The sequence below is a fragment of the Cygnus atratus genome, chromosome 25, assembly GCF_013377495.2.
Source record: "Cygnus atratus isolate AKBS03 ecotype Queensland, Australia chromosome 25, CAtr_DNAZoo_HiC_assembly, whole genome shotgun sequence".
Classification (NCBI taxonomy): Eukaryota; Metazoa; Chordata; class Aves; order Anseriformes; family Anatidae; genus Cygnus; species Cygnus atratus.
The window spans coordinates 380,212-401,140 of record NC_066386.1 but is presented as its reverse complement, the minus strand read 5'-3'; the positions used below and the strand labels follow the sequence as shown (position 1 = coordinate 401,140).

Genomic DNA, 20,929 nt, shown 5'->3' with positions numbered 1-20,929 from the left:
TGATAACACTGTTCTAGGGGGAATTGCAGCACTGCTGCATTTCTGACATTTCTGTGCTGCCAGACAGACAGGATGTGCTGGAAGTGGGCCCTGATCGAGGAGGTAACATACTGGAATTTATTCCTGAAGTAAATGAAGGATTAGCTGATTTGGAACACTCAAGGATTTTTTTTATTACAGTTGCCGCTCCCATCTTGTTTGAACGCTGGCAGATCCTTCTGTTTGTGCTCACCTATCACACTCATTGTTTAAAGAAATGAACAAACCCACCAAACTACACGCCTTAGCTGTAACCTGGTTATACCCAATGCTCCAGATCAGAAATCAGAGCTAAGCTGCACTGATCCCATACAGAGACAAAGGAGCTCCAGGTCAGCTCTGAGGAAATATATATCCATCAACTGTCCTGAATATGCAGAAGTACTCACTGACACAGCTCATGACCTGCAGGCACCCTGGAAAGTTTAAATCATCACCCACATTATTGCAGAAATGAAGATCAAAGTCACAATCAGAATTTCCCAGCTTGTTAACAGACATAACAAGAGATGGTCACGGTCCTGAAAACTTTACAGCCTGGCCATTTGTCTACACCTGGAGGTTGATTTAATTTCGAGTTCAAGTTAACATAGGAGCAACAAGACTGGAAGCAACTTAAGGTTACCAAACAGTCTTTGCTCCTAAGTCAATGGCCCCCAGGAACATGCTGCCCTTTTGAATTTCAATCCTTTTCTAGAAACAAGAGTTTTGCAGAAAATTTTCCTGAGCTTGTCAAGACAGAAAGTTTACATTAACACCACACATTTTTGTATTATTTTATAGAATGACTGGGTTGGAAGGGACACAGGCCACAGGCAGGGGCACCTTCCACTAGAACAGGCTGCCCCATCCATTTACTCTCAAGAGTAAGGAAAAACAGACTTCTGTCCAGGGAGAATATTAACCCCAGCTCCTGTTATAGCCCTTACCCCTGCTTTGCCCCTTCCCATCCCTCAGAACTGCCACACACAAGCTACGTATTTGTTTTAATGAATAGCTCTCCTCCTTGTTGACTTTGCATAGAAAATACCATACAACCAGCCCTTCCCTGCTCCCCAAGTTCAAAACTGGGAGAAATCATGCCTCCTTCCCCACTGCCTTGTACTCACCTCGGGGCAGAAATTCCAAGTGATACCTAAAAGACAAAAAAAGGGCATAAGCATACATTATTTTCTTACTGATTTGTTCTGGCCTGATAAGCAAGTGACAGATGGATGAATTATACCAGACACGCTGCCAGGAATCCAGTGAATGGTTAAAACACATTTTGTGAATTTCCTCTAGATGTTTCTTGCCAGTCCTACGAATGCTAACTGGCCCCTGTGACATCCTCTGCTACCTAAGGAACCTCTTTCACTACTCGTATCTCCTCCTTTTCAACAGCTTCAAAGGCTCCCAACTTCCTGCCATTAGAACAGGTCTCCTACGCAAGAGAGATGTTTACATGGCCTTTCCCTTCACAGCCTCAATTAACCTCACCTCGCACCTTCCCTCCCGCAACACTGCGGAGGGCAGTAGGCACACTGCCCTTCAGTGCCTCACCGCCACAAGCTCTGCTCACAGGGACACGATCTGTCTGCAGCTCTCGTGCAAGCAGGTCACATTAGGAAGTTCAAAAGGCACTTTAACGCACCAAGACGCCCCGATCAGCTTTAGCATCTTCGCTGTGTTTTCCAGTTCTTTTCCTCATTTTCCTCCTGTTCCGCTCATGCCAGCTCTCTACTACGCTGGTTTGCAACCCTCTTGCTCAAAATTTATCTCCACTGAGTGGAGATTCTGTACTCATTTAGCAGTGTAGAAGACCACAGACCCAAGACTGAGAATTTTCCCTGCAGAACCATGAAGATGAAAACTCGTGGGATACATATTGTCAGTCCATGCTTCGTAGCTCTCCTGCAACAGCATCTAAAAGCCCCGTGTGCCAGGCAGCGTGCGATGCCCCTGCCCCAAGCAGCTTGCTCATGCTCTCACACACCAGAACTACTTCAGAGGGCCATGCACCACAGAAATAGCCCTGCCAAGAAGAAATCCCCCAAGAAGAAATAATCATTATTTCTTTCTCTCTCACTTTGAGCGCACCTTTGGCTAACACGAGCCATTTTAATATGGGAACAGCACTGGCACATTTTGGAAACAGATCAAGGACTGAAGATGAGCCACATGACCCATTCACAGGCAACGTGTAACAAAGGGTTGGTCTATAGGCATTAGTGGCAAGAATCCAGTACATAAAAATCCAATCAATTTGTTTCCTCATTAAAAGCTTTCATGAAGAAAATGATTTAATACAAACATTCAAGCTACTGACACAGATTAATTAGAAAACAACAACAGAATTCTGATTAAGGGCATAATATTTGACTTGTTTTCTTTGGACAAAAAAAATACGCACAGACAGAAGAAACTTTTCTGGGAGAATGGACTCCCACAGTGATAAGTAACAGCTGCAATCTATCGGAAAGAGCCACACCAGTGTGCCTTGCAGCTAGAAAGGGCCGTAAATACCTCTTGGCCCTGGGGCACTCTCGGCAGTGCTCCCCCACTTTTAGTACAGGCTTTCCTAGCCATCCTGCGGCAGCTATACCTTCTCTCTCTCAATCCCCAAAGCCACGCTACCTGCCCCAGGTCAGGGGAGCAGTCAGAGCAGCTCCATCCTTTCGCTTCCAACCAGCACGGGCTGTTACTGCAACGTGCGAAGTCCTGAAGCCCCGGCCTTGCGCCCAAGCCCCGCGCTCAGCACGCTCCCTGGCGAGGAGCAGCCTCTCTCCCCAGGCTCAGCCCACGGTGGGGGCCTCCACCGCCTGGCCCCCGGGTCCGGCACCCACCGAGAGCCGCAGGACTTTCGTCCCCTGGCCTGCCGACGGCTGTGAGACAAGGACAGAGAAATCACTTCTTGTTTGGTGAACTTTTGTCTCTTGTGCTTGAGAGACTGTCCTAATCTCCCCTGAACATGTTTTAGTGATAACATTTACTGCACTAGGACCAAAATGATTTTCTGTCACTTCTAATTCCAGTTCAATAAAAGTATAAGAGCTTTGTTTCTAACCTCTGTCATTTTTAATACAGTAAAATGGTTTAAAAAAATGTAAAATTGAGTTCCATTTCCTATTGGACCAGCAAGCTCATGTTAGCTTCACTCTGATCCAATTTGGGGGGCGGGGGGTTGATACCAAAAAGATGTCTTGCCTTTTTTTTTTTTTTTTTTTTTTTTTTAAGGCATAAGGAAACAGTCAAAATTCTAATCTCATCAGATCAGGATGTGTTTTTAATCTCATGCTTTGATCATTTTCACTCTGAAAAGGCTTAGGCACAGAATGAAAGTTAGTTTAAATTTTAATCGGGAGTGGGAGAAGACGGTCTTGTTCTTACAGAAGATGAAAGAGTAATGACCTAATTCCTTTATCTGCCACTGACTGCATGAAAAATTTGGATAAATTACTTATCTTGAGAGCTTAAAAGGCACCCAGATATGATAGCACAGTATTGTCAGTTCACTGAAATGATAGGATTTCTTTCTTTTATATGCCTGCGATGGCATGGGAGGAAGGGTGACTTTCAGCATGTGTTCCTCCCACTCCCTTTCCACAGGTAACATCAGCTTTACTTATTCAGCAAGTTATATTTGCACAGTTCTAAGGGAGACTATTTTTTTTGTTCCTACACTACTCAGGAAATGCAATTATTTAGGCAAAATGCCTATTTTGTTATGACAACCTAGGCAGCGAACAGGGTTAGTTTAAATACATCTACAGCCACAAGTCATGTGCATGCTTATAGACTCAGAATAAAGCTTGTTTCTGTGCAGCAGGAGAGGAGGAACTCAGCTGGTAGAACGAGGTTACTCATCTTGGGCCACCCTCCAAAACACATTAGTTGTATGGAGTTTGAGGCCAATTCTGATTTTTGTTCCCAGTTAAGACATCTCTAACTGACAAGCACGTTGCATCTTTACCTGGGCGTAACAGGCAGTGACAGCGTGCAGTTCTTTACCTCTGCGGGGGGTCACCCCAAAAGTTATTTCCTGTGAGAAATTATTGGACTAAGTGTGTAAAAATTGTAATTGCTCCATACAAATTCTCCCTTGATCCAGACAGAGAAGTTGGAAACCAGACGTCTAAGCCTTGCTCAGATGAATCTGTTTTGGAGGTTGTTTGCTTTGGGATGAGGTTTGAAATTTTCATCCGTGATCAACAATTCTTAGATCTCAAACACCAAGAGTAAAAGCTTCTCATTCATTTTCTTTTAACCCAGAAAGTTTGGGAATTAGCAGTTAAGAGATGTCCAAATATATTGCTCCTTCTAAGCACTGTTTTAATAAAAGCTTCTGTCCACCAGCTGGAGGTGGAATCCCCTAAGAAGAGTGGCACTTAAGGCAAGCGTAGGAAAGAGCTTTCAGCCAAATATGAAGGTCCAGTCTATGTTAGTCCCTGAAGAAGTGGAGAGAGATGGGAAGACTCGTGACAAGTGATTAACTAGCTTCAGCAAAACAAAGCCACAGAGGAACGTATGGAGAATTTTAATATGAGATGTAGAGCAAAGAACTAGCCCCAAAATATCAGATTTCTGTTACAAAGCCAAAGAATGAGTGTTGCACTGCCAATACTTTAACAAAATACATCCTATAAGTATTCCCCTCACATAGTTTGCAATGAACCACCCACCTCTCTCACCTCATCGGTGCATATTTTGGGCCAGACAGAAAGCCACAGATTTGTTCCACTTAAAACACGAAGTTTCTCATGATCATTTAGCCTTTGAGGTTACACAGTCAACAAGCAAACACGAGGGAGTCTCACTTGTCTGGAAGTGTTTATGTTCTTTGCTCCTGAAAACCATGCACATCTCAGTTCAATTTATCAGCCTCGTAGTAGCTATGACTCCAACTGGGCCCAATCAAAATCACAACTCAACTGTGTAAACAGACCTCAAAGGGTGAATTGTCATGAAAAAATGCTGCCATGTTACTGAGGGAAACTGAGTCACAGAGCAGTCAAGTTTGCCAGATTGCCTTGTTCCCAACAGGAACCTGCTTCCCCTTCAGCCCCAACTAACATTTATTTCTCAGTGCCTTGTCTAGAAGGACCAGAGCCTTCTGCTACCTCCCACAGAGCCACGACTTGGTCTTCAGGAGTGGAACATTTCCAGGACACCTCAGGACCTTGGCCACAGGCCTTAACCTTGCACTGGTTTGTTGCTGGAGAAGTAAAATTGATGCTTTTGGGACTGCTTCCAATTAGGCACTTGTTAGGTTTGAAGCTAAGCTATCCAAATCCTTCCGAGTATTAAAGAGTCATCTTCAAGAGATGAGAATTTGCTTTTCATAGCTCTTTTACTCAAAAGTAATCAACCGTGGATAGTGATGCTGCCAGGCCTGACCAAACAGGGACTGTTCCCTCGAGGAGCAAAACTACAGGCAAAAAAGTTACTTCAACACTCCTTTCACCTCTGTGGCAGTGTTTAAACCAGGGAAACCCAGAAAAAAATCCCTTCTTCCAAAAGGAAGGACATATTAACCTGTGAAATATGCCAGGACAAAATTTCCCCGGTCAGTATTACTGCCACACTAAGTCTAACTTTGCTCTTTGGTATGAGCACAGGACTCGGCTTGTCTTTGAGGCACAGAGATAACTTGTTCTCATGCCTTCATCCCCAGCCTTTACAGAAAACTTGAGTAAAGTCGCCCTGGGACTCCAATCCCTTGCTGCATGGTGGGGGTCACAAATTCCATCAATGGCACAGAAATCCAGTAAAACATATGATCGACACACCCGTTCCTCCCATCCACCACTCGAGTTCGCTGACCAACATGCACTGCTTGCAGCAAATCCCAGAGCTGAAGGACTCGAACCAGAACAATTTGGGGCTAGAAGCAAAATTGCTGTTTGAAATCTTATGGTCTGTATTATGCCAGGGGTCAAGCTTGATGGTTATAATTGTCTCTTTGCAGCTTTAAAGTTGTAGAGTCTAAACCCCACTTTCCTCTCAGACTCAATTTTGTCAGGAACCATACAATAAAATCAAGTTTCAATCAAATTTCCTGCATTTTCTTGTCCAATTAAGAACACTAATATCACCACAGCTGTTAAATTAGGTATTTCAAGACAGTCTAATTTGTTTGGTGCACAGTATTTGTTGCTTTTTAATGTTTGCAAAATTTTGTTTTTAAAATCAATGCTGTACAAGATTTCAAGCAGGAAAAGATGAAAATGGGATTGGGGAGCTCACCATTAGCAAAGTGTGTTACAAACCACTTCAAATGCATTTCTCAGTTAAACGCTACAGAAGTAGCAGCAGCAGCTATGCAAAGACTCTGGTTACACAATTTCAATCATTTACAGTCCTCAGGTTTCAGATTAACAATGCATTCACAAGGAAATGGATGGTAAAACAGGGGTAATTTTATCAACCGGAATGGAAAATGATGCAAATTACTGAAAGGAGTCTAACCCAGAAGGCACCAAACTGCATTATTGGCAGAGCGAATAGCCACATTCACCCCAGGTATAAAAGCAGGTAGAATGTGATAACAGCTGAACTGAATTTGTTCCCCTGCCATGCCTGATCTTAACACAGGAGAATTCCTTCCTCATCTCTTTCTCCCCCACAATGGAAGGAAAAAATCCCCTACTGAGATTACAGAATAAATTGGGAACATCCTAACGGAAACTTTACCAGACTTTAAAAAGAAGTAGTCACCACAGTCAGTATTAAATTTGACTGTTGCGAACTAAAGGAATGCCTGTGCTCACACACACCCAGGCACAGCTGTACTGGTGCAGGGTGGCAGCAGTCTTTAGATCTCCATTAACACCAGCTGGCGCGGCGCACACTTACACATCCCCAGGCCACGCCAGTGCCTCCCCTGCACGAAGGAAGAAGCATCCTGGGCAGCTCATTCGTGGGACAGAAATTGAAAATCCAAAAATTTCTAAGTATTTCTGAAGTGATGGGGACTTTTTTTTTCATCTAGTGGCTGACGATGAGAATGAAATCCTGCTCAGCGCAATTGTTTCCTTGCTGAACAAATAAATCTCAGCTCTCTGAAGAACACGGAGGAGAACAGCACTTTGCCTAATTAAGGACAATGCGGCGGGGCTATAGACCAGCCCTGGTGTTAATGTGCTGAGCTCAATTATCTGCCCATAAGGTCACATTCTTAAATTCTTTTTTATCTTGGTATTGCATATTACTCAGCATAATGAGTTGAATATTGGTGGGAGTTACAGACAGTACATTTACACTAATGAAGCAAAATTACCCTGAAATTGCATTTTCTTTAATTTCAATCTCAAAACTTTAAAATAAGGTTGAAGCTGATGTAATAGATGGAAGTTAATACACTTAAAAGTTTATTAAAATAGGCTAAACAGTCTGGTTTATACAAAGTTTTCAATGTACTTCCATTCATGAACCTTTTACAGTCTTACGGTATTACCTCATCACAGGAAGAACCAAGCTCAACCCAAGAATTTGGGTGATGTTCCCCTGGTGTTGAAATAGCCACAGTTCAGCTACGCTTGTAAACCAACAAAACCAGTAGCTTATTGTGACTGTGCACAAACCACATGCTGCAACAGCCTGCCGAGATTTGCACTACAACTCCAAGGACCCCCACACCAGAGGGGATCACACTGTGTTTATCCTTACATTTGTGGCCAAGCCATCCTCTTCCAGCTACAGCAGCAAGAGGAGGATTTCTTCCTGACAGTAACACTGCACCTGTGTAACTCAAAGCTTCAAAGGGCCAGGTGTGGCAAAGCATACACCAGAAAGGAGGTGATGGTGCTACCCCATCCCAGTGAGTCTGCTCCCTGAAGACAAGTACTCCTGCAGCTCAGATGAATCAGAGCATGGAAAAACACACGTAGGTATCGGGAGCATCTTGGATCCCCTCAGTATTCTGCAAAGAAAGGCATCTCTGCACCTAGGGTAAGCAATCTAAGTTCAGAGACTATTCATTTTTCTGAACTTCATTTTTACAAAACAAGGCTCGCTGTGTCAGAGACCAACCTCCCACTGAAAGAGCAGGACAGCTGTGGGGCTTCACTACATGATCAGACATTTAAGACCCACCCCAGACTTATCTCAGACACCTGAATCCCTCAGCCAGGCAGGGAGCACACGTCTGCTGTGCAGGCTGGGAAGCCAAACGTAATGCCAGCCACAGCACCCCTGTGATTGTGGCAGGGCACCCCAACAGCAGCACGGCGGCCATGGCAAGCCCCTGGCTTTGGCTGGCTGCCTCCAGTGGGCCAGGAGATGGCTGGGAGCTCTTCGTTGCCTGGTTAGAAGGCCAGGTGCTGACTTCACCCTGACAACACAGTAGCTGTATTGGGAATACTGCCATAAACTAAGAAGGATTAGACAATGAGGCAGCAAAATGAGGTTTTGGGCTTGTTACCCAGAGGTGAAGAGCCTTATCTTCATGGGAGCTCCTGCTGGTGGAAAGAATGAGAGAAAATGGTCCTGTGTTAGTTACTAGCAGCAGGATTGAGCCTCAGGGTCATGCCATTGTTTTAGTCAGAGTGGGGCAAAGCGACGGTAGAGTTCCAGTGCCTATTTTGGATTTGCTAGTGAGTGTATGTAAGAAACTCAACACTGAATCTTTCTCTTCACTTCTGCTTTGATATACAACAGGTCTGCCTTAGCTCTCCTTTTAGCACTATTACATTTTGCATCAGGAAAAAAATACTAATAATTTGTATCCATCAGTGCAAGCTTGCCTTCTGACAGGGAGTTTTAATAACTGGCTGACTCTAAGGAGATAGAGGAACTATTTATCTCCATATTTTTAAATAAATCCCATTCTCCCCATCTCACCCTCTGCCATTGTAACTGCTCTAGAAGTGTCTAAACAGTGAGGTGAGGTCATTTAACAGCACGACAACTTTTTTTTTTTTTGTTACTGCTCTTGCCAAAGGACAAGAATGGGCTTGTGTTCCTGAGTGGAGTCATGTATCCAATTCATCCCAGGTGTCAGACATCTGCTGCTAGCTCTGCAGCTGGCTTTGTTAAGACACAAGAAACAGCAATGCTCTCAAGGAACAGCTTGAAACAAACCCTCAGCACCAACCAACCTAAAACAGAAGCAACTAACAACCTCTGGGGCTTCTGGAAGACAAGAAAAACTCTGCCCCAGCAGCACATCCTTCCCCTGCCTTCCCCCAGTGCAAAGCTGCTATTTTAGCAAATTCGATCCATTACAGACGCTTTGCTTTTCCACGCAGGACTGTAGCAACGTCCTCAGCCTATGGTCAAGGTAAGCAACTGCGTCCACGCCACCATGCTGCAGCCACCATCCTGTGCTCTGTTCCTTCCTGGGGACCAAGCCTCCGGTTGTGCTCTGTGGCCTGCTTTTCTGGATGCCACACAAAGCAATTGGGGAAAGCAACAAAAGAAGAGGTTATTGACACCACCAAAAAGATTAGGAAAAAAATCTCTAGGCCTGGATTTACCTATGAGATCAGAAAGTGAAACAGGATCCGAGTTAGCAAGGGGGAGGGGAGATAGAAACTGTTTCTACAGACCAGAGCCATTTGAAGAGAACATTTGGTTTTAAATAACCAAATGATTTCTGAAAGTAAAATGGTACAGGGACTCATAACTCAGCTGTATGGTGACAGCCTTCCCACAGCTGCTGCCTGCAACGCCTCTGACATGGCTCCTTCAGCAAAAATACCATAGGCTGCCCAGGAAAAAATTATAACCTGCAAACACAATCCGCTCCCTACCTCCTGCACTTCTTGTGGTAAAATGGGAACAATATATCTTCACAGGTAGCACGTGGAGACATAAAGCCCAAACACTTGTTCATATTATAGTCATCAGCGACCCTCCTGGAGGGGGGATGTTACGAGGCCACTGGGAGAGCTGCGATATAAAGACCTGAAGGCCAAGTTACAGGAACAGTTACCGAGACTGGCTCAGGATAATCATACTAGATTAAGCTCTTCCCTTTCAGAGACACGTGTCTCTCTCCAGTAGTTTAGCAGTTTACTTATGTCCATTATGAACCCAAATAATGAAACCCTACACGCTGTGTTGTGTTCCACTGTGCAGAGGTGAAGAGGCAGAAAGCAGGGCTGCTCCGGGGAGGCAGGCGTTTCCTGAACACGACTGCCGATGATTTCCTGAATACCCGCCACAAAAGCCACAGGAAGCTCACTGAAGAGACAAACCTGCACCTCATCCCCAGGAGCAAGACCTGCCTAGATCCTTTCAAATAAAAGATACAGTAATCGTTACAGTAATCTCCCACCACAAATCATTGCATTAATGGCTCAGGTCAGAAGAAGGACATTTGTACACTGTTCTTCTCACCATTTCCAAATGCCACCAAGCAATAAAACGCAAGTAGGAGATCAGCAGCGCCCTGTACCCTTCGCTCAGGGGTCTCACTTTCTCCTCCAGAAGTATCTGCAATATCTTCTTTCAACAAGCAACAGGGTTGAAGCCCATATCTTAACCTGAACATCCAGGAAGAATTTGTGCATCACCTCCTATCCTGATGCAAAGGCTGCTTCACTGTATATCCTGCTCATTTGAGATGACACTGTTTTTATCCCAAATTGTATTATTCTGCTGAGAAAAACGTAAGAGTCTAGGCTGATTCTGTGACACAGAACGCAACATTTGCCCCAGGACTCTAAAGGCTGCTCCTTCTTGAGCCAGTCACCAGAACTGCACAGAATCTCTAAGGAGCCAAAGGCCCCCGAGAAGATGGTCACAGCAGCACCTTACCCCACTGCTCAAGTGCCACTCACAGCTCTATCAGCACACAGACAGACCGCCTACTTCTGAAAGCCAGAACAATTTGGTAAGTTTGCCAAGTACTTGGTACATTTATCAGATTCTGTGATACTGGTTTTTAAAATTCATTCAAAACAGACCTAGAGTTGCATTATACAAAAGATAATAGCTCACTTTTAAAGTTTTGTGCTCTCAGGACTGCTGAAAAAAAGCTTGTCAACGTGAATACTTTAGGTTCATAATTCTGTTTACTTGACTGTTTCCATCCCAAGTCAATACCTGGCAACAAGGGGGAATTTTTCAGAGAAGCCACACCAGCCTGCTGTAACCATGCAAACAAGCATTTTCTTCTCCAGTATTCCAATACACTGCTAGACACACCTTTCCTCCATTAGATATGCTGCAGCCCCATTTTCCAAAGGCTTCCATCTTCTGCATTCAGCTTGTTTCAATTATTCAGGGCAACCCAGGCTGATAATTACACAGTCCCGAGTTGCTGAGTAAAACTGATGCTTAATTAGCCAGCAGGAAAGATCGATTAAGATACAGCAGGGCATCTTGCAAAGTTCTTCAGTGGGACTGCAGGGAATAGAATCTGGCTGTGCCCTTCCAAAGGATAAAATTCTCTGCATCTCAGGGATTTGACAGCAGTTTTATTTAAACTGGATGCTTATATCAGTCAGCCACCCTGAGTTTTATTGTCAGATCTTAACTTCAAATGACACAACTCATATCTTTTAACTAGAGCATTAACAGCAAGCTCTATATCACATTTCTAGCCAAAAATATAATGCAGCTGAGGCTGAAAGTTTTATGTTGCTGGAGGCTTAAATGTTTTCCTGTTTTATGTTCCTTGATTTTCTCTGAGCATGACTGCACCACCTTTGTGTGCTTCGCTTAAATCCAAATGATGCAGCTCATACTCTCATTGAAGGTTTGAGCAGTCCTGGGGACAGGAGATTTTGGAACCCAGTTCAGATCCAAGTTTTAATTTGGAAAGCAGTTGTTCCTCCTTTGTACTGTATCAAAGTACAGGTAATGCCTGTTTAAGTTCAGGAGCCACTTGTGAAATAGATAGTTTCAGCAGCATGAGCCTTTGCTCATTGTATTGATTTATCCATGTGCCTAAGTATCAAGTGTTGAATTTTCTTCCACAAAATCCTCTCTAGCACAATGGAGAAGGAAGAACAGGACAGGATCAGAGATCAGTATGCAAAGAGCTGTACAGACACAGCCCAAAGCACAATTTTTACTTTGAAACGCAAAGATTCCAAGGACAAGCAATGACAACTCTGCAGACAGCCAAATATAACTGGCTAGTGTTAAATAGGAGGGTGCACAAACCAGTATGCAGTGCACTCACATTATACCAAGCCCTGAATGCCCATTAACTTTCAAAGCACGGGCCAATTATCCAATTATTTGAATGCAGCATGTGGTACCTCAAGGTTTGGCACTACTCTGAAGCACTTTCATTGGCAAGTTATGCAGACAATACATACCTGGCTTTGACTTGCTGAAAGCTGAAGAGAATTGCATCCCTCTGCTCCCTTGCTTTAGGGCTCAAATTTTCATTCTGCAGTCCATCCACCAGGTAACATTCAGCATCTGGTAGAGAGAAAGCTACAAGTTAAAACCACAGGCAGATACCTGTTCTTGGCCAAGAAACATGGATCTGGATACCCAATGCCTTCCACATGCCACTCTGCTATGACAAACCCTAAAATATGCTGCTGTGAAAGGCTTTTGGCATTAAGTAATGTCATTCAAAGGATCCAAAGCACTTCTAATATCAGTTTAAGGTATCCACCAACACTTAAAAGAAATCCCAACCTGTGGTTGGGTTTCACAAGGACACTCTTGATAAGAGACAAGCACTGAACAACAGGTAGGTTGCACTAGCCTACATAGACTTGTATCACGTCTGCAAGGTTATCACCAAAACAAAGTATGTGTTTACTCAGCAGACAGTTGGACAGAAGTAAAGATGGTATTCGCTCACTTGGAAAGTATATGTAGAAATTTAACCTGAACTGGAAGAGATGAAGTACCTTCTATTCGCATGAATATTTGCATTCTTTACAGAAACCTCAAAAAAGTCTTAGAAAATAGGACAGTTCCAATCACAGCTGCTCTGTAGAGGAGAGTATCCTCCTTGTACTTCAGCAGCTTTACTGAAAACTTTCCCTAGCAAAGACTGGCTTCAAAACTATGGTGTTGTACATCCTCAGGCCTCTCCAACCTTTAATTCACACTCCATACTGAGATACTAATGTCAGTTTAATATCCTGCTTGCAAGACTTTCAGCTCCTTATGCTTCAGCTGCTAGTACAGCAGCCAGCACTGTTTAGGACACCCCAGGAATCTTCACAGCTCCTTAAACAGCTCCTCCACCTGCAAGCACACTCAAGATCAAAAATGCCACAATAGAAATAAATATCTTTTTCTGTTAAAGTCATGAGCCCTTATTTTTGTCACCTATAACAAACATAAGAAAAGCTTAGAGCTTGAGGGAAGAAAAAACAGCTCTTTAAAGTACAGAGCTTGCTCCGTGCCCAGTCATGCAAGGGAACAAGGCCAATGCATGGGCACATCCCCAGGAACAGGGGCCTCTTCCCACCTGGTCCTCAGCGATGGACAGGCAAGACCAGAGAGACCGAGCTCTGAACACAGCAGCCTGCGGAAGGAGGAGTGAATCCAAGTAACGCTTGTTTCCACAACACTCCTGTTCTTGTTTCTGGGTTTGTTCAGCTGAAAGCAGCTGTTTCTAAGGGAGCGATCACTAATAAGCACATTTCAGCCAAATTCAGACTCCTCCAAGTCCCCACCAACTCCTTCCGCTGTCTCCCTGCCTTTCCTCCCGCCATGAGTGCTCTTGACCCACAAGAACTAGGTCTGAGCCAGCTGTGCCTCATCATCTACGGCCCCACACTACAGCCAGCACTTCGCAGCCGAGAAACAGAGGCTAAAGCCCACATACAGCACTGAGGATATCAAAGTGTCCTAGCACAACACCTCTGACATGGGCATGCACAGTTGTCACAGCTCTGCTGATGGGCAGGAACACCAATTCACAGCACTGCTCTCAAACCCACACCTACATCCAGCAGCAGTGTTGCCCTGACACGTCTGGACTCCTGGAGCTCCCAAAATGCCTATTAATATCAAGTTCCCTGCTAGTAAGTTAGCCCTGGGTGGCCCGCCTGGGATCACACAAAAGCTTTGCTAGAGCAGCTGAGCAAAGCTCTTTAAATCCCAGGCCAATCCTGTAATCCTTAGGCTAAATTTAATTTTCAGTACATCTCCATGCAGTTTTAATTGTACACCCAAGATATAGTACCAACTTAGGACAAGCCTAACACTGCTGGACTTGCACCACTTACACATTGCACAGAAAATAACCAAGCACATCCATCTAAGCACAAAGGATAGATACATCTTTCTCTGAGAAGCTTACTATAAGAACAGATGGAGGCTAAGGGAACAATTTATTATATACAAATCTGCTTTAAAACTGCACAGCATTTTCATAGTCAGTGAGGAAAAAAAACAAGAAACACAAACTGCCCCCAAAATTTGGGTAAATATCAGTTGCATCTCTGTCCTTTTTAAACACAGATTAGCTCCATGAGCATGTGATTAGCTCTAATATGGCATTTACTTACTGCCATGTCAGCACAGATCGGCTGCTGGATAAGTTATAGTAGAACTACGGTCACTCCTGCGAGCCAGGCAGAGCCCCTTTCAGAGCCAGCCACTATGTTTATAGCACCAGGAAATGAAAAAGAAAGCCTAACCATAAACTCTCAAAGTGGATCAGGAAGAGCAATATGTAAGCAGCTCTAGAGTAAATCACCCTAATGTTAGTTTTACTGCTTGTCAGTAACATTATATTCTTGATGTTTATAGATTGCTCTCTGTGATCCACTCTGAAAGTTTACAGGACTCTCCTTTTCGTTTCCTGCAACTAAAAAGGTGAGGTGAAAAGAAACAGTTGAAATTTCATCAAGTGTTTCAGGAGGGTTTCTAGAGGCAATTGCAGATAGCCACTTTAATCCTGCAGGCAATGCACAATATTGTAAGAATTATGTCACAACCACTGAAGTCCAGGCAGTAAATAACCTTCTAATGGCAGCACTAAATTCTAGGAGTTAATCAGCACTCAACAAGGAGATCTGAAAGGTATTTAGACGCCACGTGTATTCTCTCCGTGCACACACAAACATTATTTTTTTTTACTCTTTTCTACTCATTTGCCATCAGAAGGCCAACAACAGAAAACCTAAATACAGAGGAACAGGTCCCCCGACCCACAACACTGTAGCTACGTAAGTTAATCCTGAGCTAATCAGTCTGCTCCAACGCTTACTTGCTGCTTCACACAATTCCTGCTGCAGTTTACCACCCCAGGTGGCTGTGAAAAAAAAAAAAACAGTTTAAAAGAGTTTTTGGCACATATCGACACAGAGTGCAGATACCTTAAGCATCCATGAAATTGCATTAATATTTCCAGGATGCTACCCGAGACAGCCAGGGGTTTGGAACAGTAGTTGAATCATCCCCCTTGTCCAAATAAAAGCTGTGAGCTATCACACTTTTTTTTTTCTGAAACTTTTCAGCAAATTAAAGAACAGATGGTTTAATTGTGAACATTCTCAGACGAACATTCCTACTTTTATGGGATCAAGTCAGAAAACCTTAAGAACCAAAGCAACATTCGTACACCATCCTGCAATGGACTGAACGGGACATTCTCCCCCAAGCAAGAGATAATCACAGAATCAGAGAGTGGCTGGGCTGGGAGGGACCTTAAAGCTCATCCAGTTCCAACCCCCTGCCATGGGAAGGGACACCTCCCACCAGAGCAGATTGCCCAAAGCCACATCCAGCCTGGCCTTGAGCACTTCCAAGCACGTGGCACCCACAGCTTCTCTGGGCAGCCTGTTCCTGTGCCTTAACCCCCCTCAGAGTGAAGAATCTCTTCCTAATACCTAATATAAACCTACCCTCTTTTTGTAGGGAGCTGTTACCCCCTTGTCCTATCCCTACACTCCCTGATAGGGTCCCTCTCCAATGCAGGAACTGAGAACAGCTTCCCAAATTTGCAGCATCCAAGTCTCAATGCCAGATTCCCTGATATTTAAGTTCTGGGGCCACTTGTGATGCTACATCAATGCCGACTGTAGCTTATTAGCCTTCGCAAAGCAGAACATTTTATTGTTTATTTTTGAAACAGCATTGAGGCTTCTCGCCTTGCTATCAGCAGCTTTCAGCTTTGTTATGCTTTGCAGGTGCAGTCACGGTCTCACAGTACAGCATCTGTTCCATCCTTCCTGCTGCCCAAACTCCAGCAAGAAAATGGCTTTCCAGACCTACTACCTGAGATGAAGAGGATCAGTCAGGGCAGGTGAAGGGAGAAAATAATCAGACTGCCAGATTGCCTCTGCTTCTACAAAGAAAAACAGAAGCCCTGGATTTGTCAGAGATGTATCACATTTTTAAGAACCATTGTTTTAGCCTTCAGAAGAAATCTGTGCTAAACAAACATGGAATATCCTTAACAAGAGTAGTTTTGAAAGGGAGCTGACTGAGCCAAAACTGAAACCCCATGCAATTAGGAGGCAACGTAGTGTTAATGAGAATTTGGATCGCTTATGTTTGATGTGGAACAAAGTAATAGTTGTTACAACCACATCTATTCATAAACATAAGGTAATAAGCATTCATAAGTGTTGCAGGATTGCAATGTAGCCATGAAATAGCCATAGAGTTTGTCTTTCAACCACTGCAACCTCAGAGATGTCTCCAGTGATAACAGCGTAAGAATTACTAGCTAGCCATGACTACCTGTTTTTTGGGCATCATGCATACAGTCCTGCACTCTACGGACCAAAGGTTAATATAAGGAAGCAAATACTATTGCCCGTACAATAGTACACATTTACTCTTCAAGTTTTACCTCTTACTTTAAATTTAAGAACTCTTACAGTAATGCAGTTTGCAAATGCTAACAGCTTAAGCTCCTTCAGCCCCAGCTTGCATAGCAAGAAACCTCCTTAGCCACTGGAAGGCCTCAAGACTGTATATACAGATTGTTAAGACACAGCAAGTTTGATACAGAGGTATGTGACACGCAATTAATCTCCATTCATAGCCTGCTATACTTGTCAGCAAACAAAGGCTGTGCTTTAGGAGATCTGAAGCCTTCAATTAAAAACAGTCAGCTAACAAGAAAATAATCTAAGTTAAAGGAAGGTGGCAGGTGCAGAAATGAGTTGTTTACAGAAGTGTCAGCACTGAACAATAAAGTGCTGCACATCAAAAACGTGAAAGGGTGAACTTCACTGAAGGCCCCATGATTAAAAAACAGAGGAGAAAATTTATACCTACATCTGGGGGAAGACACAAAGCATTTGGAAGTGAGCTTTGATGGGCTCAGAGGCTGCACGCTCACTCTCAGACTGCCGGGTCCCAGGACTGGAAGGCACCCCCAGCCTCACAGCAAAGGCGACCAGTGCTCCGCACTGTCAGGAGCCACTGCAACAGGAAACGAAAGGCCACAAACCCCTGAGGCAGACCTGGCTTGAACACAACTGCTCAGAGCTGTCGAGCAGGAACACACCAACAACTCCTTCGCCACCGCCCACCCGCATCCGCGCTGGCAGGATGCGTCAGAAAGGCGCACACGTTCAGCAACGGGCTGACGCTGCTGCTGCTCAGGTTTATTTATGGGGAGGTCAGCAAGAGTCAACAGGGCAGGAGAAGTCAACATGTGAACGGAGGCGAGTGTGAAAGGTAAGGCAATACTGCAGAGTAAAAACGCCAACCCTGAGTACAGCTTCCCCTGTTTGTGTAAATCTTTCTCACAAGACACCAAAGAAGCAGTAAGCAGTTGTTCAGTCGCAAACAGTAGAAACGGAACTCAGAGCTCTAACAACTTACAGCTTTTTTCTTCTCCCCTTTAAGAAATAAAAATGAAAAGGCAAGCTCCCTAAACAAGAACAGCCTTGAAGCTACAGGTTTGCGGCACCCCTCTGGGTGCCTAGGCCCGAGCACGGAGGTGGAGCCAGAGGTAGCGCACACGGAGCAGAACTTGTGGGAGCCACTAATGCCCGTCCCAAGGGCTAACGCGGCCACCTCTGCGGGGCAATCCTCTCACCAAGCCCTCCCGCACCCCGCTGCAGGGTCACCAGTAGTTGCAAAGGTCAGCACAGAATCCATTCATGTTTGTGAGGCGCAATTTTACAGATGAACTTTTTTAGAACAGTTTCTGCTTGTCTGACCCACCTCTTCAGCGAGCTGGGGTGTAACAGCTCGAGTTTGCAAAGAAATCAGGAAAAACAACCTGAGAAGCCACCCACGTACCATCCTGTGGGCACGCAGAGCTGCGTGCTGTCAGCTCTCAGCACAGCTCATCGGGTGCTGGGGCCTCGGGAGGTCACCCGCACGTTACCAAGCAGAAGCGGGGCCTGAAGCCAGCGCTGCTTTCCCAGGCTGCGCCTCCGTTTCCAGCGGGGTTGGAGCTTCCCCGAGGACCCGCAGCCAGCTTGCTCAGCGCATCCCCGGGGCAACACACAGCCAGGCGGCACCGCTGCCACGGCTCGACCAAAGCCTGCCGAGGGCTCACCGCAGCACCCGAGTTTCTTTCGCCCTTCGGACCCGCTCCTCGGTCCCATCCCGGCGGGGCTCGCCAGCGGAGCCGCTCGGTGCCAGCCGAGGGCACGCGGTGGGGACACCTGGCCGCGCCAGAAGCCGCCGTCCTTCAGAGAAGCGGCTCCCACCTGCCCCCGCTCCCCTCAGGCTCGGCACGGCGAGACGCAACAAGTCCTTCAGCTTCTCCCCCCGCCCGGCAGCGGCGGGGCGAGGAGCGCCGGGCGGTTACCTTCCAGGAGCCTCCGAACCTCCTCTGGGAGCATGGTGCCCGCCACCTCCTCTCCCCCAGGGCCGGCCCCGCCGCCGCCGCCCGCGTCCCTCCGGGGCAGGGACCCAGCGCGGCAGGAAGCGGGGGCGGGGACACCCCGCGGGGGGCCGCGGCCTCCGGGCGGCCCCGCCGAGCTCCGCGCCCCCGCGAGCGGCCCAGCGAGGCGGCGCCGCGCACCTGCTGCGGGCCTGCCCCGGGCGCGGCGGGAGCCGGGGCCGGGCCGGCTGGAGAGGGCGGCGGAGGTACTGCGCCGGCCGGCGGGGAAGCTTCCCCTCGTCCTGCGTAGGAAGGGGGCTACGTTCGCCCCTAGCCACAGCATAGCCGCGCGCATTTCTACGTCTCGCCCGGAGAAGTAGCGGGGTTGCGCGCTTTAACTTGCTCTGTGGCAGGCAACAAATGCAAGCTGCGCTCTGCCAAACAAAAGTGGCATTGCATTAGATTAACCCGCAGTCCTACATCTGCTCCTCTCCTATATAAATGAATTAACACAGGCTGGCTATGGGGATACCGCTATAATTTTTCATCGTTGCGTTCCCAAATTTTAAGCTCTACGCTGAAAAACCAGATACAGCCTTCTGTATCTGAAGCTCGTCAACGATTCCAAGGACCGGTTTGAGATTTCCCATGTGTTAAGCGTGGAGGATCCAATCCTTACTTTGCAGTGTCCTGGTATCAAACAGGTACTTATTTTTGCAGCATATGGAAAATGCTATTCTGAACATTCTTTCCACTTTTACCTTTCTGATATCTTATCCCTGGCACGTGATCTTTAATTGTATTTTCACAACATAGCAAGTGTTTGAGATTACGAAAAAGGATGCAATCAGGCTATGCTGGCCACCAATTGAAAACCACATAGCTACACAAATGTTGGTGCTTGCTGCTTTCACCAAGGGCACAACACAACACGAGCTTCTGACGCTGTACGTAGAGCCAGCGCTGTCTACTGAGGTGTATCATAGTGTAATGAGGAAGGGCTTCTCTGAACTCTCAAAGGAAGCCCCCTAAAACTGCTTCTCTTGCTGCTTTGCAGCCCCCCCGCTCTGGGCAAGCCATCTTGCCACAGTAATTATCACAAGCTGGAAAAAAAAAAATCTGTAGGGGAAAAGAAAAAGTGTGTTGCACTCCTAGCGTGCATAGACTGAGACACACGGCTTAGAGGCTGAGCATATTTCCAAATGTTTGCAGAATCAGATTCTTACTGCTCTTTGGGTGTGCCACCTGGAAGGAATAAAGGCTTAGTTGTTGGGTAGCAGGCTTTGCATAAAGGAAACCTGGAGCAGATTCCAGCTTTGCCCCAAGCTTCTTGCTTGGTTCAGTCAAGACAACCTGTGTGTTTCAGGTTTATGGCACAGATGCGATATAAGAGCTATGTTGGCAAAGGTACAGCTATTGGAATGATGGAAGCATATGACAGAGGTGCTCCTCCATACGATAACATGCTTTGTGACTCACTTTCTGAGACTCACAGGTGAAACTGGGGAAAAGACTGTTATGCTTTCAGTTGATTGGTACAAATCAGATAACGAGCAGGCGTAAGATGAAGCAAAGTGCTTTGTGGTTTTGGTTTGGGGCATGTGTGCCTGCGATTCTATTGTTTTCTGCACTGCAGGCAGTGGAGTGAAAGGAGAAAACCCCTAAAGCAACTGCAAAGTTCTTTTGTGTCTTTTTGGTTGAAATATGTAATTTTATGCCTGTGGGGCAGCACCTCAATAACTCACATATAAATAACAGTTGTCAGACGGGATGGCTTTAAAGGAGGAGTGAAGGCACCGTGACCAGAGGCATGTTTAGTGTATGCAGCTGATTTACTGGAAAAGTGATGTTGCGCTGTTTTCTGTGTATTGAGTCTCTTACAGTGGTAACGCTGAAGTGACAGCTGCCATTTTGGGTTTAGTCACAAAGAAGACAAGACACTGTGTTTTCCATCCTGCTCAGGAAGGTTTGATTACTCTCCAGATCTGGAAAACGAAACACACCACCTCTTCTGATTTGCCACATGGCTGTGTTCTCTACATGCATGTAATTTCAGAACAACCTGCAGACAGACTTCACGTTGACAGTACCACTCAAGACCTTACAAGTTTCCTACTCTGGGTGTGAAGTTCACTCAGTTTCTGTCCTTTCCCCTTTATCTTCTATACTGCTGTGTGACTTTGCACACACTGACAGCAATGCTGCAGCATAATCTTGATTTTGCCGTGTACAAGAAATTGCTCC

General features: G+C 45.6%; 1 protein-coding gene across 1 annotated transcript in view; it reads right to left on the bottom strand.

Moving 5' to 3' along the window:
* The window catches only part of SKAP1 (src kinase associated phosphoprotein 1), a 137,209-nt gene extending 118,505 nt beyond the window's left edge, over positions 1-18,704 (bottom strand). Inside the window, exons 1-3 of the mRNA XM_035569915.1 lie at positions 18,671-18,704; positions 12,291-12,396; positions 1,149-1,174 (exon numbers count right to left, since the gene is read on the bottom strand). Of these exons, the coding sequence (XP_035425808.1) occupies positions 1,149-1,174; positions 12,291-12,396; positions 18,671-18,704 (166 nt within the window). The remainder of the gene's footprint in view (positions 1-1,148; positions 1,175-12,290; positions 12,397-18,670) is intronic.
* Positions 18,705-20,929: the final 2,225 nt, after the last annotated feature.